The 27,206-nt window shown below is 50.9% G+C and overlaps 2 protein-coding genes across 14 annotated transcripts in view; one reads left to right on the top strand and one right to left on the bottom strand.

The window, feature by feature from the left end:
- Positions 1-183: 183 nt before the first annotated feature.
- On the top strand, positions 184-14,523 carry Celf3 (CUGBP Elav-like family member 3). 12 transcript variants are annotated; one of them, XM_032897820.1, is made up of 14 exons: positions 184-256; positions 995-1,100; positions 2,188-2,270; positions 7,031-7,079; positions 7,475-7,603; positions 7,701-7,780; positions 8,654-8,797; positions 8,940-9,081; positions 9,317-9,466; positions 9,970-10,119; positions 10,408-10,569; positions 10,815-10,958; positions 11,771-11,907; positions 13,489-14,523. In XM_032897820.1, exons 4-13 carry the CDS (start codon positions 7,031-7,033, stop codon positions 11,896-11,898), a joined length of 1,278 nt encoding a protein of 425 aa, XP_032753711.1. In that variant the 5' UTR covers positions 184-256; positions 995-1,100; positions 2,188-2,270; the 3' UTR covers positions 11,899-11,907; positions 13,489-14,523. The 12 variants fall into 12 exon arrangements, with proteins under 12 accessions (XP_032753711.1, XP_032753707.1, XP_032753705.1 ...); XM_032897816.1 differs by having other exon boundaries at positions 214-1,100; positions 10,054-10,119; positions 13,489-14,517; XM_032897814.1 differs by lacking the exon at positions 184-256 and having other exon boundaries at positions 490-1,100; positions 7,478-7,603.
- A 7,602-nt stretch (positions 14,524-22,125) lies between these two features.
- Positions 22,126-27,206, bottom strand: part of Snx27 (sorting nexin 27) — a 78,959-nt gene continuing 73,878 nt past the window's right edge. Inside the window, exons 9-12 of one of the 2 annotated variants that reach the window (XM_032897810.1) lie at positions 26,231-26,380; positions 25,642-25,770; positions 24,958-25,017; positions 22,126-24,074 (exon numbers count right to left, since the gene is read on the bottom strand). In XM_032897810.1, coding sequence (XP_032753701.1) covers positions 24,027-24,074; positions 24,958-25,017; positions 25,642-25,770; positions 26,231-26,380 — 387 coding nt within the window. In that variant the 3' untranslated portion in view covers positions 22,126-24,026. The other variant, XM_032897811.1, reaches the window with a different exon arrangement.

The following is a 27,206-nucleotide window of genomic DNA, read 5'->3' as shown; positions in this document are numbered from 1 at the left end:
AGATGGGGGAAGGGTTGTTATCAAGACCAGCTGCTCTTCTGGGGCGGAAAGGGAGTCACGGAGAATAGAGATAGAAAGAGGGCGTGGCTCTTGCCCGGGTTGTGCGTCTCTCTCCAGGGTAGAGAATTTGTATTCCACCCCTGAGACTGACATCACTGATGTCAGGGGAAAGGAGGTGGGAGTGGGGAGGGGGGTGTGGAGGGGGGAGGTTTTTGTTGAGGAGAGCGCGTCCGGAGAGCAGAGCTCCGGGACCCAGGTGACCGGGAAAGCAGGCAGCCCTAGTGTCGGGAGTAGCCCGCAGCAGCCCAAGCGGGGGAACCATACAGGGTGGGGGTAGGAGGGGGGGTCAAGGGAGAACTTGAAGGGGGCAGGGCAGAAGGGACCCCCGGAACCCTGCCGCCATCAGAGATCAAGCATTTGGCATCAGGGATCTTCGGACCCAGCAAAAGGATCAGCCACAAGGGAGGTGTCCTCCCTAGGAAGCCAACATCAGGAGCAGGGACCCCCTCATGACGCTGCTGGCAACTATAGCAGGCCCCTAGCCCCTCAGCCTCCTTCCTATCTCCCTCTTCTGACTCTTATTCCATCTCCTTTGGCATTTGTGCCTTTGCTCCCCGCCCTCTGAGCTCCAGCTACTACCCAAACGCCCCAGGGCTTGGCTGCCCTGACCCTCATCCTGGGATATTTGCCAGATCTCTGGGAGGGAGATCCTTTGCTTGGGCTATGCCCCCTGGTGGTCTGATAGTGTCTGCCTAGACCCCTGACCCCTAGCCCTCAACTCCCCAGGACTCCTTTGTGTGAAGGGCCCTCCTCTGCTCAGCACTGTGGTTGGGGGCCAAGGGGAAAGCCGGCCCTGCTGGGCCCCTGGGCCCTACCACCTGCCTCCTGGTTGGGCAGCTTCCCTTGTCTTTGGGCCTCTCCCTGTTCCCCCGGCCCCTCCTCCTGGGCCGCCCCAATGAAGGAGCCGGATGCCATCAAGCTGTTTGTGGGGCAGATCCCGAGGCATCTGGAGGAAAAGGACCTGAAGCCCATCTTCGAGCAGTTTGGTCGGATCTTCGAGCTGACTGTCATCAAGGACAAGTACACCGGGCTGCACAAGGGTGAGGGGTCAGGCCAGGCTGGAGAGGAGGCACTGAGTGGCCTGGGAGGCCAAAGGATGGAGGAAGTTGGAGGGATGGAGTGGCTGGAAAGGGCTGGTTTGGAAGTCCCTCAGGGCCTGGGGGACTGGATAAAGGACCTAAATGAGAACCCAGTTGAGTGTCAGGGACCGTAGGGTGAAAAACTAAGGGGAACTCTGCACGAGAGATGGAGGAGGGAGTTGATGGTATGGGGTTAACAGAAGGGTTAGAAGAAATTTTAGGAAAGGATCGAGATGGACAATGAGAGAAGCCCCCGATAATGTTGAGATGGCTGGACAGGTGTGTTTAACCTAGAAAGAGTGGCTACAGCCAAGCCAGGGCAACCCAGGACTAAGGTGAAGGCGCGGAGGAGAGGGGCGTCGAGAAGAGAGAATGGACACGGTTTATCGGACTTGGAAAGTTACTAGGAAGAGGTTCCCGAGGTCTCTCCAAGCGCTGTGCTGCTAAGCAGGGCTGGCCTGGAATCAGCACTTGGAGAGCTCCAGGGTCTGGGAACCCAGGGCCACACTACCTCCCTGAAATCTTTGGGCCCAGGTAAAAGCACTTCCGACTGTCGCTCCCACCCACCCCCTCTTCCTTCTCCGCGCACTCTGCACACCTGTCTCTGGTGGAGTCTGGGAGATTCGAGAAGTAGGGAAAATGTAAGAGAGGGTGATGGTGGTCAAGATGGAGGGAGGAAAGGAAAGAGAGAGAGAGAGAGAGAGAGAGAGAGAGAGAGAGAGAGAGAGAGAGAGAGAGAGAGAGAGAGAGAGCGCCAGCGCACAATATTGCCCTACCTGTTTGGAGATTACAGCTCTTCCTGCCCCAGTCCCATCTCTGAACAGATCAAATGCTCTTCCATGTCCCTCACCTCCAGGTCCCTGACCAACCCAGAGATAGGGTATAATTTTTATCCCTCTAGGTAAATGCTTCCTCCTTCCCAAGCCCAGCAGGCAGAGATGTCCAGAAGGGGAAATACCCCTCCAGGTCCTTGGTCTCCCAGGGAAGCCCTTGGGAAGGGAAACCTGAAGACTCACCAGACACTGTCTCTCTGCATGTGTATCCTCAGGATGTGCTTTCCTGACGTACTGTGCTCGCGATTCAGCCCTGAAGGCCCAGAGTGCCCTGCACGAACAGAAGACTCTCCCAGGGGTGAGTTCTGTGCTCTGCAGGGTCACGGGGCTGAGAGAAGCCTTAGGAGCAGCTGCAGACCCACCACCCTCCCAGGACACTGAGCCATGGTCCGCCTCTTCATCACCAGGAAGTCCTTGTAGCATCATCTCCTTCCCTCTGTAGATGTGTGAAACAAAAATGGTTGGTGGAGTGACTGGGACCTTTCCTAGGTACACATTTCAGCTCCTCCCCCACGTCCCGGTCTGTCCCCAGGCCATGCAAGAGGGAGGACTTAGCTGTATGGGAGGAAGGTAGAGGAGACTGGACACCTGTGTCAGAGGGAGCAAGAGGCAGCCAGGCACTCTTTTGTGGTGCTGGCTAAGGCAGGCTGGGTGGCTATGAGATGGGGGAGGGGTGCTGTGGTCCAAGAACAGGCAGCGGGGCCTGCCTGACTGTTCTGTGCAGCTTTCTGAGATCACACAGGCTGCCCTGCCTGTCTCCCAGGAAGCACTCTGAAACACAGTCACAGGGCATCAAAGTAGATCAAGGTCTGGAGTGGACATGAGTTTGGGGACAGCAGGCAAGAGCAGAGCTGATGCCATCGTGGAAGATCAGGCTTGACCCTACCAAGTGTGCCCAGGGAAGTCAGGAGAGCAAAGGTGGTGCTGAGGTGGCTTCCCTCCTGCAAAGCAACATTTTGTTGTTGTTTCTTCTTCTGAGCCAGCTTTGTACAAGCCTGGGTCGGTAACTGAGAATGGGCACCAAGAAGCCTCTTGGTCCTTTTGGCCATCTATCTGCTTCTGTTTTCTCTCAGACTGAGTCCCAGGAAACCCTTCCTGAAGCTTCAGTGCCCACAGCGAACCTTTGCCCAGCACTGACTGGAGACATCTGTTCTAGCCTCTACTTCTTCCCCACATGGGACAGAGAATGGTACTGGCCACCCATCCTCCTGAGAGGAAACAGGCAAAACAGATGGGGTGGGGATATAAGAAACAGAGCTACTTATATTCCCCCAACTTTAGACTCTCTTGAGGTTCCCTCCAGCCCCTCCCAACTGTCTTATAGTATCTTACAGTTCCTGTTGTTCCCCACCAACAGGAACAGCCATTGCGCAGAGTGGAGGGCGGCATGGGTGTGAACTGGTGTGAACTGGTGTGAACTGGCACGGGGGTCTAGAGTAAGCATGTGCTTGTTCATGTGCACATGCATGTGAACACTGTAGTGTAGAACCTTGATCTACTTTGATGAGATTAGGGAGATGTGTGAGCTGTCCGGTCCCAGCTTCCTCCTCTTTTGTTCTAGAGGCCCTCACAAATCAGGTTTTACCTCCATTGCTGTTGTGTTCCCGTTCCTCATTTCAGAACCCTTACGGGAACTGGAGAGTCAGGGGAAAGAGTCCAAAAGAGACCAGAGTAAGGACTTGGCAGTGTGAGGGTGACCGGAAGCCCCAAAAGCACAGTACCAGCTAGGGACATGTCCCCCGCATCTGTCTTCTCCAGCACCTGTGAAGCTCAGGTAAAACTCGGTCCTGAGAAGACAGAGGGCTGGGCGTAGGAGTCAGAAAAGGCTCTCTGGTAAGAATGGCTCTGTCATTCTGCTCCAGACTTCCCAAGTGACACTAAGTTCCTACTTAGTGTTTGCCACAGTAGACAGAATCCAGGGGGTACTGATAAAGTTTCTATTAGGAAATGAGGGGTTCTGTTCTTCTAGGGGGTGGGGGGGAAATCACTCAAATGGGTTGAGAAAACTGACTCAGGTCAGTTAAGGGAAGAGATAGATATCTATAGTCAAATTTCACCTTTGTGCCTTACCAAGGGGCCTCCGAGAGAGGAGAGAGAGAGAGAGAGAGAGAGAGAGAGAGAGAGAGAGAGAGAGGTATATGTGTATATGTGTGTATATAGGGTGTCAGCCAATGACAGTTCTGTCAGCACATTTCTGCTCCTGTCTAATCTCCAAACCCTCCTGCGAGGTCTATTTTAACCTGTGTAGTTTTAGACTGCTTGTGTTGCTCCCCCTTTTATCACCCACAATCTAGAAGGTGCACCCAGATTAGATGATGTTTCAGGCTGGCCTGTGGCTGTTGAACCCCACTCCCCTCCAATGAGAGTCCCCGGGATGGTTCCCAGGTCCCAGGATCCATTCTGAGTAGGGTGTGGCCTCTTAGAAGTTTTGGTTGTGAGGGACGCCTCTGCCTGGTTTATCTCCCCCATCTGTTCTGGATCAAACTCCCACTCTCAAGATGTGGGTCTTCCCATGATCTTGAGGCGGGGATGGTGGTCTCTGGGACACCAGGTTCAACTGTGGAACCAGGAGGGGCAGGGCTCCAGACCTGCACCCCCAAGAGAGTTAGATTTTGTGAGAGAATGAGCTCTTTTTAGAGGTGGGATCTTGACTGTTAATGAGTGGGAGGGACCTGAACAGTGGTCCTGTTAGGGGAAGCAGATCAGAGATCCCTGGCTGGAGTATAAATAGCCCCTCCTTCTTCCGGCAACCCTGGGGAGGGCTTATCACCCGGTGGGTGGAAGCTAGGGTAGAGGCCTGCCTGGTTGCCAGGTAACACAGCACAGCTGGACTCAGGGGAGGGGGCAGGTGTGCCCAGGTGAGCTAACAAGCTGACTTCCCACAGGAAGTGCCAGGCCAGGGAGGGAGGACTGAAAATGGGCGCCGGGAGTACTGAGAAGTCCTCTGTGAGGGTGTGAGGGTGTTGGGGGTGGGGAGCTCTGGCCACAAGATCCATAATGTGGTCTGTGCTGTTTCTCCGTGCGAAAGCGCATCAGCTGTGGGTATTTATTGATATGCTATTTTTGTTCTGGAAGCCTGCGCAGGGCGGGTATCACCTCATTTCTCTCCCAGGTTCTCAGCCTCTGAGAGAACAGCAACTTCTCAGAGACTTGTTAGGGCGGGCAAAGTGCCAGTCTAAGATTGCCCTATTCTGTGGCCCTGATTCTGACTGACTCGCCATCTTGAGGGATGGATGTGGTTAGCTGTTGTGGTGCCTAGGAGGGAGTTTCTTGTTTTGGCGACAGTACAGAAGAGGTGACTGGCCATAACTTTCTACCCCACAGACCTCTCTTGACAAGCGTGCGTCACACACACACACACACACACACACACACACACACACACACACACACACACACACACACACACACACACTCACACACTTTAGGAGATTGAATTTCAGATAGGATAATCCCAGATTGGCAGGAGGATTTATGTGACTGTGACCCTCCCACCCCCCACCAGCTGCTCTCAGATCCAGAGATTTGGGGGGAGGGCAGGCTGGGGGAGGAATATCACTGGATATGAGCCTCAGGTTTGATCCAAGGCTGTGAACACCTGGCTGGCAGAGTCCAGCCAGGAGCGGTATTTCTGTATCTCTCCATGTTAACTCAAGGTCTCCAAATTCAAGAGCACCAGAGTTGAGCAGCATTGGACTGCAGCCTTCCTGGTCTATCCTCTTGTTTAACGGATGAGAAAGTTGGAGCCTGGAGGGGCACAGCTAGTGAGGGGCAGGGCTTCTCTCAGTTAAGTGACTTTCCTTAGAGCACCCTAGGCATGTAAATGAATGCCTTGTTTATGCTTTTGGTCTCTAGAATTAAGACTGTCCCACCATCACATGAGTGAGGGGACTGACTGGGTGTGACCCAAGCAGCCAGAGTCCTCAATAGCAAAAGAAGTTCAGAGGCAGAACATTGTATGCTTCTTCCACTTTCCACTACTTGTGCTCGCCATCTTGGTTAAGGAGATCAACCTGTGGGAGTATTTCCCAAGTTCACTCACCAAACAAGACACAGAGAATAGAACTAGAAAATTTTCGGCCCACACTGGAGACTGAACAAAGGGTGATACTGTGGGTGTCAGGGAGAGGATAGATAGAGCTCTGGAGTACTTCCGAGTCAGGGAAGATGACTGCAAAGGAGCGGGATAGCCTCCGCTCCTTCAGCGCTCCGTGAGCGCTTTCTCAGCTCTTCAGATAGCAAGGATTGGTTGTGGAGGCGGGATACAGGAAACCAGAACAGTATGGCCCCTGCAGGACTCACTCCAGGTACCTCTCTCTGGGACCAGGAAGCTTTCTTGGGCCCCTCCCCCATCTCCCAGCCCCCACCCAATACCCTACCCCGCGCATACCCTGTTCCCACCCCCCTTCAGTCCTCCGATGTGTGTGGAGAAGCAGAAGTGATGACGTCACCACGGTCGCCAGGGCGACGGGGACGGATAAATCAGGCTGAGTGGGCGGTTGCCATGGTGCGCATTCTCCCGTTGCCACGGAGACTGGGCATCTGCTCCCTTTGTGCTGCCCGAGTGCCTTCCCCCTGGGGTCAAGGGGTGTAGGGGAGCAGAAAGAGAGGCGGACACACCTCCAGTGGTCAGAAGGAATTCTGGGCCTCAGTGGGGTCTCCCTCAGCTTTCCTTGGGGGTTCTCCATGAGATAGCCTCTGCTTGTTCCTACTTTGCAGAATGGACGCAGCTCTGGCTGATCAGTTTGTTGGTTGAGCTCTGACTTAAGACCTGGGTCCTAAGAGCAGGCCTTTCTCACCTAAGAGCAACACCTATAGGTGACCCAGGCATTCTGAGGTCAACCTGAGCCCAGAGCTGTACCCCCATGAACATCTTCCAACACATCCCCTCTCCCCAGTACCTCTAATCCCTTTAGGTCTGAATTCTAGATAAGATTGGCCCTACCTTTCCTTCCCATCAACTTAGAGGACTGAGGCAACTTCTCTCCCTTCAGTCTGGGGAGGGCTCCTGGATGCTCCAAGGAGGCCCTGGCAGCTTCCTTCTTTTCTCTCCTATAGATGAACAGGCCGATCCAGGTCAAGCCAGCCGACAGCGAGAGTCGAGGAGGTAGGTTCTATAACTTTGGATTTAGCCCCTTTTCTCCTACCCCCAGGCCCAGGGCTTGATGGAGCTGAAGGACAACCTTTCTTGAGGAAGGAAGTCTGGTAATGCTAAAGAATTATCTGCTAAGGTTGGGGTTAAGGAGTGGGTGGTAAGGGGGTGAGATCTGGCTGGTTTGTAGAGATTACAAAACAGGCCAAGTAGAGTTCAAGTCCTTCAGAGCGGAATACTGCATGTTATTGAACTCTAATTCCCAACTATCAGTTCGTTACACCCTGGAGCCGCTGTTCCCCGGGATGGGGGAGGTAGTGTCAGGAGCAACGGGTATATGTGAAGGTGGAGCGCTGGGAACATGGCCGGGAGACCCTGTACATTCCTCCCCTCCTATGCCCTACTCCCAGAAGACCGGAAGCTCTTTGTGGGGATGCTAGGAAAGCAGCAGACAGATGAGGATGTCCGGAAGATGTTTGAACCATTTGGGACTATAGACGAGTGCACTGTGCTCCGGGGGCCAGACGGTACCAGCAAAGGTAGCCCTTCATCTTCTCCCTTCTCCGCAGGACCCAGTAGGGTGCCTTCATGGTAAGCACTCACCCCTCTTCTCCTCCACCCCATCCACTTATCTAGGCTGTGCCTTTGTGAAGTTCCAGACTCATGCTGAGGCCCAGGCAGCCATTAACACTCTTCACAGCAGCCGGACTCTACCGGTGAGCCCCAGTCCCCTTCCTTGTCTCTCTCTCCAGCTGGCCCACTTGCCAGGCCCCTGGCACAGGGCAGAATTCCATTCAGGATAGGACTTCTATTTTTTTTTTTTTTTTTTTTTTTTAGTTTTTCCAAAAGAATCAGCGAATCAAACACCACCCTCCCATAGCTACTCTTCAACTTTACTTCCAATTCCCTTCGCTTATCTCCAGCCTCCTCCTCTCAGCTCCTCCTCACCTTCTGTGGTGTCAGGACCCTGGTTTAGAGGCCCTGTTCAGCACGTGTTGATACTGCTGTCCCTAAGTGTTAGTGTTCGTTCAATTGAATGTGAGCTGGAATTCCAGCCGGAGCCAGCTAGCTTCTTCCAACAAACGCGGGCCTCTCGCAACTCAAAGTTCAGGCATCGACAGAGAGCTGAGTCAGCTGGGCCCCTTCGCCTCTCAGAGTCTAGGACTCTGTAACAATACTTGCAAATGTTCCGATTTAGATTTGATTTGGCTCCAGCTAACATTAAAGTGTGATGTGTTACCCACTGGGCACTCCATGAGACCTGGGCGTGGGTCCAGAATCATGGCAGGGAGATGGAACAGCCGTCAGATTAACATTCCCCACTGCTAATCCACTGTGGACTGTCAGCGCAATCCGCTCTATGTCCACGGTCTGTCCAGTTTTGGGGGTTTTGTTTTGTTTTGTTTTTTTCACTTAATTTCGCATTCCTCAATTCTATCTAGCCTTTTACATATCCCAGTGCAGGGAGATGGCGGGATTAGGATCTCCCCATTTGTAATGGCTGTGCTCCCAAGGAGGCCTGAGGCAAGACGAGGCCCCCCAGGGAGCAGACGCTGACTCTTCCTGTGACATGTGGGGCCCATGCCCAGGGTGCCTCATCCAGCCTGGTGGTAAAGTTTGCTGACACAGAGAAGGAGCGAGGTCTCCGCCGGATGCAGCAGGTGGCTACCCAGCTGGGCATGTTCAGCCCTATCGCCCTCCAGTTTGGAGCCTACAGCGCCTACACCCAGGCCGTAAGCACACCCTCCCACCCCCAGTACTAGACTTGCTCAGCTCCACGTCCTTTCGTCCTTTCGGGCCCACCCTCTCGACACCAAAGCAGGGGTTAGAGCGCGTGCTGGGGGCGGGGCCTACTCTCCTCTTCCCGTCCCACAGCTGATGCAGCAGCAGGCGGCCCTGGTAGCAGCTCACAGTGCCTACCTCAGCCCTATGGCCACCATGGCTGCCGTGCAGATGCAGCACATGGCTGCCATCAATGCCAATGGCCTCATCGCCACCCCCATCACTCCATCCTCAGGTAAGGCCTATGCTAGGCGGACTAGGTGGACGGGGCTGGGGACAAATGCAGCTGGGCAGGGAATGACAGCATGGTGGCCGTGATTAGGGGAAGCCATGGGGTGCAGGAGGTGCTCAGGGATCAGAGGAGGGTCTGTTTGCTCCACTCTGTCCCCCCACCCCCAGCTTTGCCTACTGGTTCTCTGCGTCTGTGTGCCCGTCTCTCTGCTCCGTTGCTGTCATGTTCTCCTTCCTAGGAACCAGCACCCCTCCTGCCATTGCTGCCACGCCGGTCTCTGCCATCCCTGCTGCCTTGGGCGTCAACGGCTACAGCCCAGTGCCCACCCAGCCCACGGGGCAGCCTGCCCCTGATGCTCTCTATCCCAACGGGGTTCACCCTTACCCAGGTGGGGCTCTCTGCCTGCCCACCTTGCTCCATCAGCCATCCGGTCACTACTCCCATTGCTGGCAGCCATGGTACACCTCCCCTCTCCAACCTCAGGGTTTAAGGTGCTTTTTCTTGCTCTCTTCCTGGGCGGACATGCTCCTCGGGTTCCTTTCTTTTCTTTTCTTTTCTTTTCTTTTCTTTTCTTTTCTTTCCTTCCTTCCTTCCTTCCTTCCTTCCTTCCTTTCTGTTTTGTTTTGAAAGTGGTTTTTGAGACAGGGTCTCTCTGTGTGGTTGGCTTTGAACTCACAAAGATCTGCCTATCTGCCTCCCTGAGTATGGAATTAAAGGCATGCGCTCCTGAGCCCCCGGCATTCTTTGGGCTCTTGGCTAGGGCAGCTGAGGCTTAGAGAGGCGAAGCAATGTGACAGAGTGGCATGTCAGTCACAGACTTTCCCCAACACTGGGCTCTTCCCCCTTTCCTACTGCCACATGCGTTACCCTTTTCGTCTCCCCCACCCCCAGACGAGGCTCTGTCTGCTGAGAGAAGTGCTGGTGAGGCTCCCATTATGCCCCAGACCCACTCATGGCTTGTGATGCTCTCTGCAGCCCAGAGCCCTGCAGCCCCTGTGGACCCTCTCCAGCAGGCCTACGCAGGAATGCAGCACTACACAGGTGAGGCTCTCTAGCCCAGGCCCTGCCCAGGTGGGCGGACTAGCCTGGGGAAATCCATCTAGGAACTACAGTCTGAGCTTCTCTGCTCCCTGCCAACCACACCCCCAGGCCTTCCTGAGACGCTGTGCTTGTGAGAGTGGCACACACCCAGGACTTGGTCTGAGGAAGCCTCTTCCCTGACATCTTCTCAGCCTATGGATCCCACTGGTTTGGGCTGAGGAGGGAGGCAAGGCTACCTGTGAGGAGTCAGGGCAATCCCATTAGCTTTCTCTGTCTTCACCACCCCAGCAGCCTACCCTGCAGCCTACAGCCTGGTTGCACCTGCGTTCCCGCAGCCTCCAGCCCTGGTTGCCCAGCAGCCCCCACCACCACCTCAGCAGCAACAGCAGCAGCAGCAGCAGCAACAGCAGCAGCAGCAGCAGCAACAGCAGCAGCAGCAGCAGCGGGAAGGTGCCAGCCTGGGCAGGGTCTGATAGCTGAAAACCTACAGGAATAAGAATGCCATGTTGTGGGCTCGGGTACTCCCGATGGCTCTTTCCCAAGCTCTGGGCCTGTGTGTGAGGACGGACAGAGTGGGGAACCCTGGCCCACACTGCTGGGGGCCAGGATTGGTGGCTGCTCTCCCCCCACCTCTGCCCGTCCAGTCTACACTTCCCAGTCTCTGAGCTATCCGTTCTGTCTCTGCTGCCACCCAGGCCCTGATGGCTGTAACATCTTCATCTACCACCTGCCCCAGGAGTTCACAGACTCCGAGATCCTCCAGATGTTTGTCCCTTTTGGTCATGTCATCTCAGCCAAAGTCTTTGTTGACCGGGCCACCAATCAGAGCAAATGTTTTGGTAAGAATATGATGATCCAAAAGACAGAGTATGGACATTTTTGTTTGAACTCTTAGAACTAAGATCGTCACATCTGAAGGCATTTTAGGGTCTCAGTGAACTCTGTATTTGAAAGCCTTCGTATCCAAGGCCACACAAGAACTGTCACTGACACACCCACCACCCCATACAGGTGCCACTCAGGCCTATCTCCTCCGGAGAAACCACGGCCTCACTTTCCTCCTTAAGAACCAGCCTTGGGGCGAGACATGTACTCCAGAGATCTGAGTACATTTAGTGGCATGAGGGCCTAGGTTCTGTCAACACACACACACACACACACACACACACACACACACACACACACATACATACACGCATGCACACTCATACATACATGCACACGCACACATGCAAACACACACACAGTCCAACTCCATTTCAGGTAATGTGGAGATACTGGATTTCAAAAGGACATGGGTTTCTTTCTGTTGCTTTCCTGTTCTTTGGAAGCTTGCCACAGTCCCTTGTTTCAAAAGCCTCTTACAGGATTTCCAAAAAGAATGTTTCTGAGAGCTCTCAGACTGAGGAAGGGCCCACCCTTCAAAATACTGGAAAGTACATCCTAGTTTGTGTGAATGGCTGGACTGGATTCACCCATTAAATGTATCACCAACAAACTATTTCTGAATGCCTACTATGTGCCAGGCTGGTTTCGTGGTATTAGAGCTGCTCGGAAGAAGAAGGGTGGTGCTGGGAAACCAAGCAAGCTCTGGCCCTGTGGTGGGCAGCGATGTAGGGCTGGGCCAGGCCTCATGCCCTTCTCGCCCCAGGCTTTGTGAGTTTCGACAATCCGGCCAGCGCCCAGGCTGCGATCCAGGCTATGAACGGTTTCCAGATTGGCATGAAGCGCCTCAAAGTCCAGCTAAAGCGGCCTAAGGATGCAAACAGACCCTACTAAGGGCTTCAGGTGGGTGCTGCTCTTGTTCTGTGACCTCAGTGTCAGGATCCACACACTGCAGCCAGACCCCTTAGGTAAATGTCCCACCCTCCCACTACCACCCACCTCACCCTGACGCTAGACATGAGGATTGAGATCCGGGCCACTCCCCCCACTATAGTTGTGTCTCCCACCCACATATGCCTCTGTGTGTGCATATGTACATGCACGTGCGTGCGCGCGCGCGCGCGCGCGCGCGCGCACACACACACACACACACACACACACACACACACACACACACACACACACACACACACACACACACACACACAAAAGCACCCCAGAGAGATCCAAGTCTACACCTGTGTCTACTGGAGTTTTCCACAGTATCTGGTCTTGTTTGTCTGGTCAGCGTTCATGTGTCTGTGTCTTTCTCTTTCTGGTTTTCTTTTGGGTGGATGGAATTGGTAAGAGTAGGTTTTGGGGGCTAGGAGGCTGGTTTGGAGAACTGGAGGGTTGTAGAGCCTCTTGGTTTTGAGACCTGATCTCCAGAGAAGTGGAGACAGATCCGTTCCCATTGCCCTGAACTGCAGCTGATTTTCCCAGGGCCGCAGCAGAACACAGTGCAGGTGGGAGTGGGCGTGGCTTTGCTTAGAGGAGGAAGTGGAATTGTACTAAGTAGCCCTCAGCCCACTGTAGGCTGCCACCCAACCTTGGGGCACAGACCTGTAGCCCTACCTACCTTTGATTTGTTTAATCTCCCTTGGCCCAAACCTTGAAAAATCACAACCCAAGAACAATACCCACATTTCTGTTTCTCCCCTTTCCCCCCAATCCTGGCTGCTTAACTCCCCCCACCCTGGGGGCCCCCAGCCCAGGGTCCGTGTCATTGTCGGCTGAAGCCCCCATCCCGGACCCCTGCTCCGGGCCCCTGTAAGTTGCATGGAACAAGCGTGTTGTCTTTGGAGCCAATTGTTTGTTATCTGGGGAGGGGCTATGGCGGGAAACGCCCCCCAGCCCAGGCTCAGGGCCGGGGCAGCTCGCGGGATGTGCTGGTCAACAGTGGTTGGTGACTGTGGTCTGTGGTTCGTGCATTGTTCTCTTGCTTCCTTTGTTCCTTTCCAAAGAGGAATGAGAACACTAAGGGCTGGGAGTGGTGTCACCCCATGAGACTCCAATCCCTAAGCCTCTCTTGAGTCATCCCAAGTCTCTGGGGATGCTTCCCTCTCTCCAGGTGTCTGTCTAATCCATGCACCCCTTCTTCCTTCTAGTTACCTCTGCCTGCCTGTTTGTCTCATTTCTTTGCTTCTCTCCTCATCTAGCTCTATCTTCCGGTCATTTTTGACTTGTTTCTTCCCACTAGCTTCAGTTTCTGTGTTGTTCCATACCGCCTTCCCCATTTCTCTGTTCTTGCTCTATGCCCTCAAAGCTGAAGGGATGGGGAGGTGAGCAGATGGGTCTGTTGGGCCGAGGCCTTTCCAATGCCTGCCTTTCTCAGGTAGCCCCATCGTAGGTGCCATCACTCCCTGCCACCCCAGCCTTACCCGGACCCCGTGACCAGTACTAGCCACCTTCCCCATGCTTCACCTCTATTTCCTTCCTTCACAGGTCTGGAGATACCAGAGGAAGGGGCACTTCGTACCCTCTTCCTATGACTGGCCCTGGCCTTCTCTGCACATCTGCCCTGGGCCTTGATTGGACTTGGGGCAAAAGCTGCTTCATGGCCCAAAGGGCCTAGGACCTGGCTCATTCCCACCATCTTGCCTCTCTGGAGGGCCAGTTTTGCCTCCCTGCCTCCAAGAGCCTATTTCCTCCCCGGTGCCCTTTTGGCCTTTTGTGAGGAAGTGAGGAATAGGCTTGAAGGTTCAGGGGCATCTGCCTTCTGCTAAGGCTCCTGAGATGAGCTCTGTAACCACTGTTCACACTTGCCTCCCCTCAGTGGGCCTGAAGTAGCTGTGGAGGCCCAGGAGGGCAGCAGGGCATTCTCTTTCCCAAGCGCCCTCACCTAGCCTCTCCTCCACGGCATGGCCTTCTCAGAAGCTGGTTCCCACATTCCCCTCCACCCTCACCTAGAGGTAGGATATCTCCAAATCCCGGGCTCCCAGCCCTAAAATTCACTGCCTTCCCTAAGGGCCCCCTCCAAGGAGGATGTGGGGGCCCTGAGGACTGCCTCTCTGCCAGTCAGTCACAGAGACCCTTTTTTCATGAGGAAAAGACCTTCCCCTGAATCCCTAAAAATGTTTACAGTCTCTGCTGGCCCTCCATGTAAATACCATGAGCACCAGGGCATTAACTAGCCCACCCAGCCAGACCCTGCCATCTCTCTGTCTGGGAGTTTAGACAATGTTACCCTTGGATTCTTTTTTTTTTTTTTTTCCCTCTCTTGATTTTTCTCCTTTTGCTTTGGGGGTAATTGGGTATTTTGGGGGAAGGGTACCGGGAGGGCTAAAGGGGTTTGTTACCTGATCATTTTCTTTAGGAAGAGGTTTTAGAGAGAAGAACATGGGGTGGGAGTGGGAGGTGAAGGGCAAGAAGGGGAAATCAATCTCTGACACTTCTCTACACTTAACTTATTTACTGAGTTTTACTTTTAAAGAGTTGGCCTTTTCTGTCTAAATAAAGAAAAACATTTGAAAGCATCAACTATGAGTTGTGGAAGGCTGAGAGTAGGGTGCTCACACTGGGAAGGGGAGGGAGGGAGAGAGGGACTCCGGCTTAGCAAAACTTTGGTGGAAGGCCAAGCCCTCCCTGTATTCAGACCTTGTCCATAACTTCAGGATCCTACTCTTCTGCTCATCTTTGGGGCTTAATTCTAGAATGTTCTTCAGTCAAGCCCAGGGGAAACCATCTGCAGGTGAGTGCAGAGGCAAGCGCTGACTGGTCAGGAGGCCTTTCCCTGTCTCTAGCTATGCCCCTCTAGGGTTGGGTTCCTGTAGTTTCAAGGACACTGGGAGCTGGCCTTGATACTACCATTGCTGTTTGCGGTCCTGTCCAACCCTGTAATGTTCACCTCCTTATTCTCCATCAACCCTGTGGGACGGGATGGATACCATTTTATAGGCAGGAAAGAGGGTCACAATGGCAGAAAGGAGAGAGCCATGGACGCTGACTGGATGCTGACCAGACACTGACCGTTTGCCCCCTCCGAGCCATGTGTTAGCTGAGGTGAAGCCCCCAGCAGTATCACACGCTGCAGCAGTGATCCATCCAGCAGGTCTGAAAGTCAGTTTCCTTCCAGAGAACTGCTGTTGGCTCACAGGGATCACGTGCTGTGGTTTCCTTACTGAGCACTGTTTGTTGGCAGCTCCTCTCTGCCAGCCCTCAGAAACTTGCCCCTCTCCATTTACGATCTGGCCTCAGGTCAGAGTTGTACAAAGTCAGGCTGGGGATGTAGCTCAGTGGCAAAACACTTGGCAAGTGCACAGGGCCCCCTCTACACCAATACAGAGAAAATGAGAAAGAAGTCGGGAGTTAAGAGGAGGAAGGTGTCGAGGGTGAGGAAAGGGGTACATACAAGGGCAGAAGAGAAACTGCAGCCATGGGTCAAATCTCACAGCTCACCCCACAGTCCCTCAACCCTTCTCTTAGCACAGCCACTAATAGTCTACAAAGGAAGTCAGAGCATGGCAGCACATGGCTGCAATTCCAGCGGGTTCAGAAGTTTGAGGTCAGCCTGGGACAGACAGACAAGCAGACCGGCAGGCACGCACGCACACATGCACACACATGGCATTGTGAAGATACTGTGTGTGTGGCTTCAGGGAGAAGCAAAATCTTAGTGTGGTGGAGATCAAAAATGGGGTGGATTCCATATTCTTGGCTTTTCTTATGACCAGGGGGCACAGGCCATGTTGGTGAGGAAGGCAAGCCCGTCATGGTGGTAGCTGGAGGCTGCTTGCTTATAACTCCAAAGCAGATAGTCTGCTTGTGTTTTTTCTTATTTCATTCAGTGTGGGCTCATGGGATGGTGTCAGCCACACTTACAGAGCCCTTCCCAGCTCATCCTCTGTGGGCATGCTCTCCTAGGTTGGCTTTAAATCCAGTCAAGCTGTAACTCAGAGCACCAATGAAGATTAAAGGCCTGACAATAAGGCTCTAGGTAGGATGTTTAGCTAGTAACAAAACTTCCGAAATCTTAGTGACAAGTTGTGTGTGCATGTGTGTGACGGCATGAGAAGAAGCAAATGTACAGCCAATCAGAGCTGGTGGTTGGTGTCTGTGAACTTTCAACAGACTCTCCGAGAATGACTGTGCCGCCTCGCTCCTGGTATCTTTGGGCTTAGGCAGATGTGGCAGCACCTCAGGGGCTGCTTCTATTATATGCTCCTAATAACTTGCTGAAGAGAAAGTGTCATGTTAACAGAAGAGACACGACCTAAAACCCAACCCCAAGGGCAGATACCACAATAGGAAAACTACAGCTGACAAGAACATGGCAGGGAAGGCCCTGAACGAGTTCAGTAACTCGTCCTTTTCTGGACTTTTAGAGCTGAGAACTAGGCACATGCTGTGAGGATGTGCTGAGCCGTGCTGACTTTGCGTCCATGGCCTTCTCCAGTACACCATTCACTTCTTTGGTTTCGAGTATCTGTGATCCAACAATTCCCTTCATGGCCAAGCCTCAATTATTTTCTCTAAATCTGAGCATTTGAATAGCCCTGGCCTAACATCTTGGTTCTTAGAGAAGGGTTCTCACTTTGCAGCCTGTTTTTTATTACTTACTAATTTATTTGGTTTTTTTCTAGACAGGGTTTCTCTGCGTAGTTCTAGCAGTTCTGGACTCGCTCTATAGACTAGGCTGGCCTCAAACTCAGATCCGCCTGTCTCTGGAGTGTTGGGATTAAGGGTGTGCACCACCACCACCAGGCTCAGCCTCATTTAATGTGCACACACACATCCATGTGTGGGGTGAGCATGTGCACATGTGGCAGTTACAGGGCAATTTCTGGAAGATGCTCATTCCCTCTTTTTACCATGTGGGTCCTGGGGGACCGAGTTAGGTCATCAGGCTTGGCAGCAAGCACCTTAATCACTCAATCACTTTGGTGGCCCACCGAGGCACATGTCACTTAGAATGGTCCCCAAATCATTGTGTGGTCAAGAATGAGCTTGAGCTCCTGCTCCTCCGGCCTCCACTGCCCACGTTCTGGGATGGCAGGTGTGCACCTATACAGGGTTCACAGTCTTATTTCTCCAAGAGTCAACTTCCTCTTGCCAAATGCAAAATTTCCCTCTGTGGACTGAATCCCCTTGCCTGCTCAGTAAGAACAAGTTACTACCTTTTCCCTTAGTTTTCCTACTAGTAAACATCGCCACACATAGCCACTCATGACCAAGTCTGGATTATAACTGCCTTGCATATGCCTTGTTCATTGCTACTGCTCTAAATAGGTGCTCTGAGCACTAGGAGCTATTTAGTAAACAATGAGGAAATGACTGGTGGGGCTGGAGAGATGGCTTATCAGTTAAAAGTGTTTACCATTCTTGCAGAGGACACAGGTTTGAATCCTAACTCCCACATAGTGACTCACAACTGTAACTTCAGTACCAGAAAATCCCAACTCACACGTGTGCACATACACATAAAAGAACATCTCTAAAGAAATGACTCACACGTGTGCACATACATACACATAAAAGAACATCTCTAAAGAAATGACTCCTGGGGCCAGAAGAAGGTAGCTAAGCAGTTAAGAGCACTGGCTGCTCCTCTAGGGGACCTGGGTTCAATTCCCAACACCACGTGGCAGTTCACAACTGTGTAACGCCAGTTCCAGGGGATCCATTACACTAGGCATATGTGGTGCATAGACCTGTGCAGGAAGGCAAAATACCCACACATTTTTTAAAAAGAAATGACTCCTAGATATCTATACTGGATTTCCCACCTTTTGTAAATCTAAGTAGTCAAATACTACATGTTCCCTCCAAAGTCTTGGGGCTTTGCTTTCTTTTTAGTCAAGATTTATTTAAAGACAGAGTTTCTCTATGTAGCCCTAGGTTGTCCTGGAACTCTCTCTGCAGACCACACTGGCCTCAGACTCAAGGATCCCCTATCTATGCCTCTCTGTCTGTTGGGTTTAAAGGCTTGTGCCACCATGGCCGGCTTTAAGATTTTTATGGGTGTGTCCACATGTTTATCTGTGGACCACATATTTATTTGCCTGGTGCCCAAAGAAACCAACAAGGAGGCTGCACCCCTGGAACTGGAGAGGGTTGTGAGCTACTGTGAGTGCTAGGTCCTTTGGAATTGGAGACAGTGCTCTTAACCAGTAAGACAGCTCTCTAGCCTACTTTGTGTTTTGTTTGTTTGGTTTTGTTTTGTTTTTGGCATTTTGAGACGTCTTTTTCTGTGTAGCCCTGGCTGTCTTGGAACTAACTCTGTAGACCAGGCTAGTCTCAAACTCACAGAGATCTGCCTGCCTCTCTGCCTTGAAAATACTGCCCCATTCTACTTTATTTTTTGAAGTAGAATCTCATGTAGTCCCGGCTGGCTTCGAGCTTGCTATATAGCCACAGATGATCCTGAATTGCTGATCATCCGACAAGTACATCCCAAGTGCTGGCATTACAGTGCATCCACCTGGCCTGGCTCAACTCTTAAACAGTTTGATTCTCGAGTCACATGAAGCTTGGGAGCCTTTCACCAATCTCACGTAAATTCAGTGTTATTAAATCACAAAAGATTTTGTTTCTATAATTTTTCCTTGTATCTATTTCCTTCCTTTCAGTTATTAGTGTGTGTGCTTTTTTTCATTTTTAATTGGTTATTTATTTACATTTCAAATGTTATTCCCCTTCCCAGTTTCCCCTCCACAACGCCCCATATTCCCAACCCCTCGTGTGTGCATCTTAACGGAATAATTATACCAGTCTCCTAACTCATCCCATCTTTCACATGCTGGAGGGAGAATCAACTCCCATAAATTGCCCTCTGACACACATTTACTGTGACACACATGTTCGAACACACACATACACTGTGAAAAGGGGCTGGGAGCATCCTTACCTCCTCCTGCATTCTTGGACATGCCCTATATTCCGCTGGCACAGAACTAATCACTGCTCAGGACAGGTCTGTTCTGTTCCTACCCCACGCTTCTTGACTCTGCAGGCTGCAGTGGTCTTGAACAGAACAGCCAATAGTCTTGATACCTGCTTGATGAAATCCTGCTCGTGTTAAAGCATTTACATTAATCAGCACTCAGAGTTTCCTTATATCTTCATCTTAAGATTTATCACATTTATTGTATATGTGTGTGCAGAGGAGAACTTGTGTGAAATCATTTTTCTCTTTCCACCATGCGGGACCCAGGATTCTAACTCAGGCTGTCAGCCTTGGCAGCAAGCGTCTTTACCCACTGGACCATCTTGCTCTCTCCCATGCTTTTGAGACAGGGTCTTACGTGGCCCAGGCTGGCCCCGAACTTACTATGTAGCTGAAGCTGGCCTTGCACTCCTGAACCTCCTGTGTGCCGAGTCCAGGGGTTACAGGCACGTACCACCACACCTGGGTCTTTATGATCGTTCTTGTAGCACTGAAACCTTTCCCTGTGAATCATCGGCCTGCCTCCTCTGTGAGGCTGTGAGCCTTCTTGCACCTGCGATTTCTTACACAACGTCCCACACGCACGCTTACTAATGCTGTTACTTTAGCCTCTGTGACTGTAAGTCTACCTTCTATAGTTCTCTCCTCCTTATTAAGGAGGTCAGTGGCATAGTATTATTTTCCAAGACTAGGTGAATGAGACCATGAATAATGTCTTGCCCCAAATCCAAACAAAATGGCAAACTTGGTGTCCTTGCTGTTAGGGTCAACTAAGGACCAAAGCACGTGGTAAAGCGCCATGAAAATACCAAAGAATGATGACTCATACAAAATGGAAATGCCTGACCCACTACAAATGATAAGCTTTTTGGAGAGCAGACTCCCTTCTGAATAGGGAAGTGGCCCGGTGCTGGGTTCTCTGTAAGCCCGAGGACAGCAAGGCACTTTTATTCTCAGGATGTGATCAGGGGAGGATCACACCCCCAGAGTACCTGGTATGGCCCAAGCACTCAGCAGGGGAGATGGAAACTATCTCCCCAGTTACTCATGAGTGAGATACACAGCTAGGGTCAGGGAACATAACACTAAGTCTCAAAGGCTCTGCCGGGCTTTACCTGTGCGTGGTTGGTGAGGGGTCTGGGAACAGTGAACAGTCACAAGGCTTTGCAAAGGAGGGCTCAACAATCCAAGAACTAAGGAGGCGGTTGGAGTTCCTGAGGGAGCCATTGGGGACAGAGGGGCTCCTTCCTTCCTGCCTCGACTGCTTCGCTGGCTAGCTGGGGAAAGCGGCTAGATGTTCCTTCTCATTTTCAGACTAGCCACTCCAACTCAACTGCCAAAGGCCCCTCTTTAGTCCTTCCCACATAACCCAAAGGATTTGTAGTCTAGGAAACCAAAGAATTGTTTCATCAATAAATCAATTTATTTAAAAGAATATGTTACAATTAATTACACTAAGTGACATTACCAAACAATCTTAGAGTGGTTAGCTCTAGAGCAGGGCCTGGAGAAACACTGGAGCCAGTGGGTCTCTGCATTCTCTCTTCACATTTCGTAAATCACAAATAAAAGTACAAGATACTGCAGTGAAAATACAATTAGTTTCTCTCAAATAAATTAAAAGTGTGCATGGCCTGGGAAAAACTGAAGCCCAGCTCACCAGCTTAGAAGGGGGCACAATAACAAGGTGGCACCCATGGTCAGCAGCTGGCCAAGTGCTCCTACCAGGATCTGCCCTCTTCAGTCTCATTCCTCCCCAGAGCCTGGTGCCTACGCGCCCTCAGTTACCGCTGAGAGGAAGCTGCAGTTATCCAGGTAAAGGAGGCCTGGAACATATGCTGGGGGTTAGATAAGAGGAGCCCAAGATGGAGGACTAAAGAAGCATTCTCCCTCCCACCAGCTCTAAGTACTCAGCCACACTGCTGCTCCTCCAAAAAGAAGTTAAAGCAGCCCATGAAACTGGTGAAGGAGCAGCAGTGTGCTGAGGCCATCCCTCCAGACAGCACAATGGGCAGGAGGGCAGAAAGGGCCTCCATTCCTGGAGACTGGCTCTACTCAAATGCATGTAGGTCCCTTTAAGAAAACTGCTTTCTAGGAGCCGGAACTTAAGCTGGGAGTTCTGAGATGAGAGAGGTGTTCCCTCTTATCAGTGCCCTATTTTGCTGCTTCAGGCATTGGGTTTGGAGCAATGAAAGGATAATTCAAAGCTACTGGCCCTGGTAACTAAAGGATAAAATTAAATGGGCCAGGCAAGAGGATGCTAGAGCATTTACCTTGTTCCTCCCTGAGAGCTCTGTCAAGGCCGGGCGCTGCCCTGAACACTGACACATCTGTAGCTGGGCTGAGCCTAGGCCTCGGCAAGGGGAAGGCAGAAAACGGAGACCAGGATAAAAATACAAAGAGCAGAAGCTCAAAGTACTGCCCAAGCAAAGCTTCCTAGAGCGCCAGGTTTCTCAGGGCCTAAGTATTTTCCTGTTCCATAAAAACCTCTGAATTTTTGTCTCAGAGAACAGAAACTCAACGTGGAGGAAACAACAGCTGGAGACCAGGAAGATCCTGCCAGAGTGAAGCTGGGAAGGGACATCCCATTCCTAGAGACAAACCGTCCAAGAAAACTGTAGATGCCTCCCTGGGCAGAAGCCAAGACTAAGAAACATAGAAGGGATTAGAGAAAGGAAGCGCAAGGGGCTTGGGGGAGGGATATGTTACATCTAACACTGCTTCATGCAAAAGAACTTGATCCTGTGGGCCTCTAGGCCATAGTGACCTCCTCCTCCATGACTGCAGCCCCACTGTGGGCCTGTGGGACCTCCCTCTTCCCATCTCCCTGCTGCAGCTGGGTGTTTTGGCAGCAAGACTACCTGAAGTAGGATGTTCCTACTCAGATCTGTTAGTCCCCACACATCTGGGGCTCAACTCTTCAGGACCTTCAAAGCCCTGTCTCTACTCTGGAAGGCTGTAGCACAGGCTCTCCCACTGAGGGATGGATGGGCTGCACTGCTGCTATAGCACAGGCTCTCCCACTGAGGGATGGATGGGCTGCACTGCTGCTATTTTACAGTTTGCACACAGCTGGCCTCCAGAACATCTTGGAGAGGGAGAATCAACTCACCCCCTCTTAAGGTACTCAGGCTCATTATTAAAGCTAAAAGGGCGAGTTGATACTGATGAAAGCCTTCAAATCAGGTACGGCTCTCTTCAACTTTAAACACTCACCATATTTTATACCTTGTGGTCCCACAGGCTTGGAGAGGAAAGGGATAGGAAAGGGAAAAGGTTCACACCTTCCTGGGACAATGGCTGCTAGAATTATGGAGACAGAAAAGTGGCCTCATAATGCTCTGCAAAACCAAGGCTTGAAAGAAACTTTAAACCAAGTCCAGCACTGCCGACCACATCCAATTCTGGCTGCCTCTCAGCCTCAGAAAGCCAAAGAGGCAGCCGATGGCGGCTTCAATGTTGAAGGTAAAGTAGATAAAGAGTTTCAAAGATGTGTTTTAGTTGTACCTAACCTGACATTCCTTACACAAGAACTCAAGGTTTAAGAATATTACTCTAGTGCCAGCCTGGGCTCTGTCCCACATGTTGCTTTGAGGTCCTATGAGGCCTAAGTGCAGGAGCAGGTAAAAAACTCTTCTACCTTTGAGATATGTGATCCAGAATAGCCTTGAACTCATTAGGTAGCAGAGGGGTGGACTTGAAAATTCTGAGTTTCCTGTATTCCCCTCCCAAGTGCTGAGATTACAGGGATGCACTACAACACCCAAGTTTTATGTAGTGCTGGAGATGGAACTTAGGGCTTCACCCATGTTAGGCAAGCACTCTACCAACAGAACCGGCCCAGGCCCACCCCCAGGTAAAGAACTCTAAGAGTTTTCTCCTCAGTCTCCTTTGAAGGAAATGGTGGTGGTCAACTAAAACCGACCATATTCCCACTTCTTGGGCCCTCAGCTGTCATGAACAGGGCTAAGTTTACCCAAGGCACTCCCTCCACACACAACTGTTTAAAGAACTCACAGAGGATATAAAATATAGATGGTTACTGGACAGGAATGGAGGAGGTAAGGCCCTTATACACATGAGGCACTGCTTCCTTCCTTCCTTCTTCCCTCCCTCCCCTCCACATGTCCTGCCTTGGTGCCTCAGACGCCAAGCTTTACTCCTGATACGATCCCTGTCTGTCACGGAAGAGAAGTGTCAGTTTCCTGTGGGAACAGCCTCATGTGACCCTGAACTCTGGTTTGGGCCAGTTGAAAGGAAGCTTTATATAAAAGACCCTAAAGAAACAGGAAGGAGATGCAGGATGGATCAGGAAAATGACTTGCAATCAAGACTATCGGTCTTCAGACTCTCTGCAGCCTCGCCGCTCTTGAGAAACAGCCTTTCTCCTCCTCAGCACCCCTTGAAGATAAAGACACTACACTCCTCGCTCCTCAGACTCTATGGCAAACCAACAGCCAGAAACCGTACTCAATACAGAAAGGGAGGAAAACCCAAGCAGGTTGTAAACTTTTCGAGTCCTTCATGAGGAGAGGTATTTTCCCTGTATTTTTTTTTCCTTTTTAAAGTTTGTTTCAAAATAAAGAGAGCAAGAGAGAGGTCATGAATTCAGTGAAAGGTGTGTAAAAACACAAGCTAAAAAAGGTTCTGCCATCAATATGAAATTTAAAAAGAAATATATATGTATATACGTGCAGCTAATTTGTGTATATATAATTTTTACATACATACATACATATATATGCTTGAACAGTGCAAATGGATGGAGTTCATAGTTCCAGTTTTAAAAATATAGTACAAGGAGAGTCTGTTGTTATGAGGCCCGGGTAAAAGGACAAGGATGACTTTGGCGAGGTGCTGGGCTTGTTTCTGTCTGATCTCAGTGGACTTCTGGCACTATCAACCTGCTGCTCGCTACCAGCTCAGGTCCAGAGGTGTAAAATTCACAGGAGGTTATTAATAATATTTAGCTTAGGACTTTGGGATATAATGACTTTTTTCCTTTTTTCTTCTTTTGTGTTAATGGTTACTGTCTGACATGAAAGATGAAAAGGCTAAGAGGCTGAGGGCAAAGGGAAGGGGAAGGGATGAGGAAAGGCTAGGTGGCCACATCCCTCTGCTGTGACCTCGCCATCTGGAAAATATTCTGAAAGGAAAAAAAAAAAAAGAAGCGTTACTGAGGAGCAGCCTGGCCTCCGATCTGGAGACAACCGTCCAACACGACTGGAGCAGCACGCCTGGCTGACCCTGACTCAACCCCATCCGAACCACAGCCTCTCAAAGCAGAGGACTCTGATATTTACCACCTGCCTCAGTCTTCCTCTTTTACAAAAGACACAATCCAGATTTAAGGCAGTTGCTATGCCCGAAACCACAGATAAAAGCAGCAGGAGAAATTCCAGATGACTGCCAGAGCCCAGTGTTCTTCTACTATAGCAAGAACACCAACCTCCACGCGACGGACTGTACTCGTTCATTTTCTGACTTTCTTTGACAATAAGTAGCTAAGTATTTATACAGAGTCTTCTAAAGTCTGCTCCAGCACTGACACCTATAGACAACGGTAGCAAAAAATTCCCCCACATTTATGTTCTCGGTTAGTGAAGAAAGACTCTACTGTGACTTATCTAGTCAGATGGCTAAAACTCTGGACAGGCGCTCTCCGGGTCAGGAACAGCATGGAGGGTTATTTGATTAAAAACAACAAACAAACAAACAACAACAACAACAACAACAAAAATCAAACAAACAGGCAGAAGAGGGTCCATGATGTCATGAGAGACGGGAGAGCCTGCAGCCAGTGTCCACCCTCTACACAAGGGGAGAAGCAGGGCTTTTTTGCATAGCCCATTCACCATCCAGAGGCCAGCCTCGCTGGGAGAATGTCCTGGCTCACATGGGATAATCAGTCTCTAACTAATATTCCTAGAAAGACAGAAATGGAGGTGAAGGTCCCGGTATTTGGTCATGGTCCTATGAATTGTAAACAAGAAGAGGAATGAATTAATTCAAGAATTCTTTAGAATTACCTCTTTTCTCCACTTGAGCTCGCAGAACACCCTCTCAAAGCACTCATGCATGTAATTGAACTGGAAAAAAAAAGTAGCAATACTCACTGACTTCCCCGAACCAGGCACAAGGCCATGCATTTGAACTTCAAGTCTATCATCCTATCTTCCAAACCCACCCAGGACAGAGAAAATCCTGCCAGGAACCACAAACCACAGACCTGACCACCTATGGTTCTCTAGCTCCTCCTAGTGCTGACTATGACACAGCACAGGGTGTGAATTCCACAATTCCCCTGGATAAAACATCAAGGTGGTCCACCTGTGCTCTCATGGTCCTCAACAAAGATAAAGGCTTGTGGTGAGAGGCTATAGACGCACTGAGGAGAAGGGCGTACAAGGATACAGTGGCACTCATCTCTAATCCCAGCGCTCGGAAAGCAGCAGCAGGGGGATTTATTTGAGTTCAAAGCCAGCCTGGTCTACATTAGCAAATTCCAGGCCAGTCGAGACTAGATAGTGACTGTGTATTAAGCCATCAGCATCACCAACTACAGTGAGACAATGGAGGGAGAGCTGTCTGGGTTGACTCTGTTGCCTCCAAGAGCTCCAGGCTCATGTGACTTCTCCTTTAATTCCCACTAGGATTTACTTCAAAAGTTCAAAGCCCAATCTACTTTCCCATGCCTCCCATGTCCCACTCACATATGGTGTGAAGATTTTAACCCATCGAGGCTTCTTCTCTCCTCGTGCATATTCAAAACAGAAGGCCATTCCTTCTTCATCTGTGTCCCATCGCTGCATCTCATCCCATTCAAACGCTATTACCTGGTTCTAGACAGCCAAGAACATCAGAGTGAGGTTTGTAGTTTAAGTATGAGAGTACTGGGGAGCTGAGGCAAAGGGATTCTGATGGAATCAGGGAAAGGCTGTGTGTGACAACAGAAACTGAGGCTGCTGGGGTGGCTCAGTGGTTAGTGCTTGCTGGCCAAGTCGACCTGAGTTTGAGCCCCAGAATCCACACAAAGGTGGAAGAAGAGAAAATGACTCAAAAAGTTGTCCTATAACCTCCACACATGCACCATGGCATGGACACAGATACACACACATACATACCACATACACACACAATAATTAAAATGCATAATTTGGAGCTGGTGAAATAAGGATACTGTGAGCTCACTGATCATCATCAAGTTTCCATTTCGTTTGCTCCCCAAGGAGGAACTAAAACACACAAAGTATCCAAGTCTGTTGACAGAGCGCCTGGCCCAGCCCCAGGCTGAACTCTTACCTCCAGCTGCCCTTCTTCAGTGCAGGCATGAAGTTTAAAGTGCGTGATGCTGATGGCTGTGATAACATGCCCCTTCCTCCTGGAGTCGCAGGCACAGTGAGGGAAGATGATTTCATTGTAGCCCTCACAGGTCCTTAGCATGTTGAGGTACTGAACAAACAAGTGAGAGGGAGAACCCCGTTACAGATGCGGTGCCCAGTCGGTTACTGAGGTGGACAGAGCCCTGGCTTCGGATCTCACACTTGTCCTAGGGTCAGGACAGGCTCTGTGGCACTCCTTCATCCCATTCCCAGCGTTCCCTTCCTAAGTTTAACACCAAGTTCTCTTTAAGACGACACAGAAATGAAGTGACAGAAGAGACACTGTGCTCAAGAGCACTCACACCAGAGAGGAATTCACGACAGCAGCCAGTGTGGCCCTCTGCTTTCACTGTACGTAAGGGATAGAAATCTAGCCTATCTTCATAATAGTTTCTCCCCATCTCCTCTATAATCGAAAATTATCCTGACCTTAATGATGAAGATAAAACCACTCCATATCTCACACTCATGTTAAAATTAAAATAAGCTAAAAACCTAGTCATTTTAAAGAACCCAGGGTGGGATGAACCTACGTAGGTCACTGTCAGAAATGGCACAGTCAGAACTAGAGCCCCAGACTTCCCTCTTTCCCTAACTCCTAGGTGACCTGGTTCTCCTGAGTCCCGGAATGTGTGTGGTAGCTACTTTTAATTTCCAACTCGACACAATCTAGAATCAACTGAGAAAGGAGGCTGGGTGGGGAACTGTCTACACTGGGTTTGCCTATGGACAGTCTGCGGAGGTTGTCTGACTGATGACGGATGTACAGGCGTGCATGTACATATAACTGGGTCTGTCTGGACGAGGGAGCTGAACACTGGCATGCATGTATGCACTAACTCAGTTCTCTTTGCTCCTCAGGGTGCAATGAGCAGCTGCTTCAAATTCCTGCTAAC

This window comes from Rattus rattus, chromosome 3, assembly GCF_011064425.1.
Source record: "Rattus rattus isolate New Zealand chromosome 3, Rrattus_CSIRO_v1, whole genome shotgun sequence".
NCBI lineage: Eukaryota > Metazoa > Chordata > Mammalia > Rodentia > Muridae > Rattus > Rattus rattus.
This window is presented reverse-complemented; position numbering and strand designations above follow the sequence as displayed.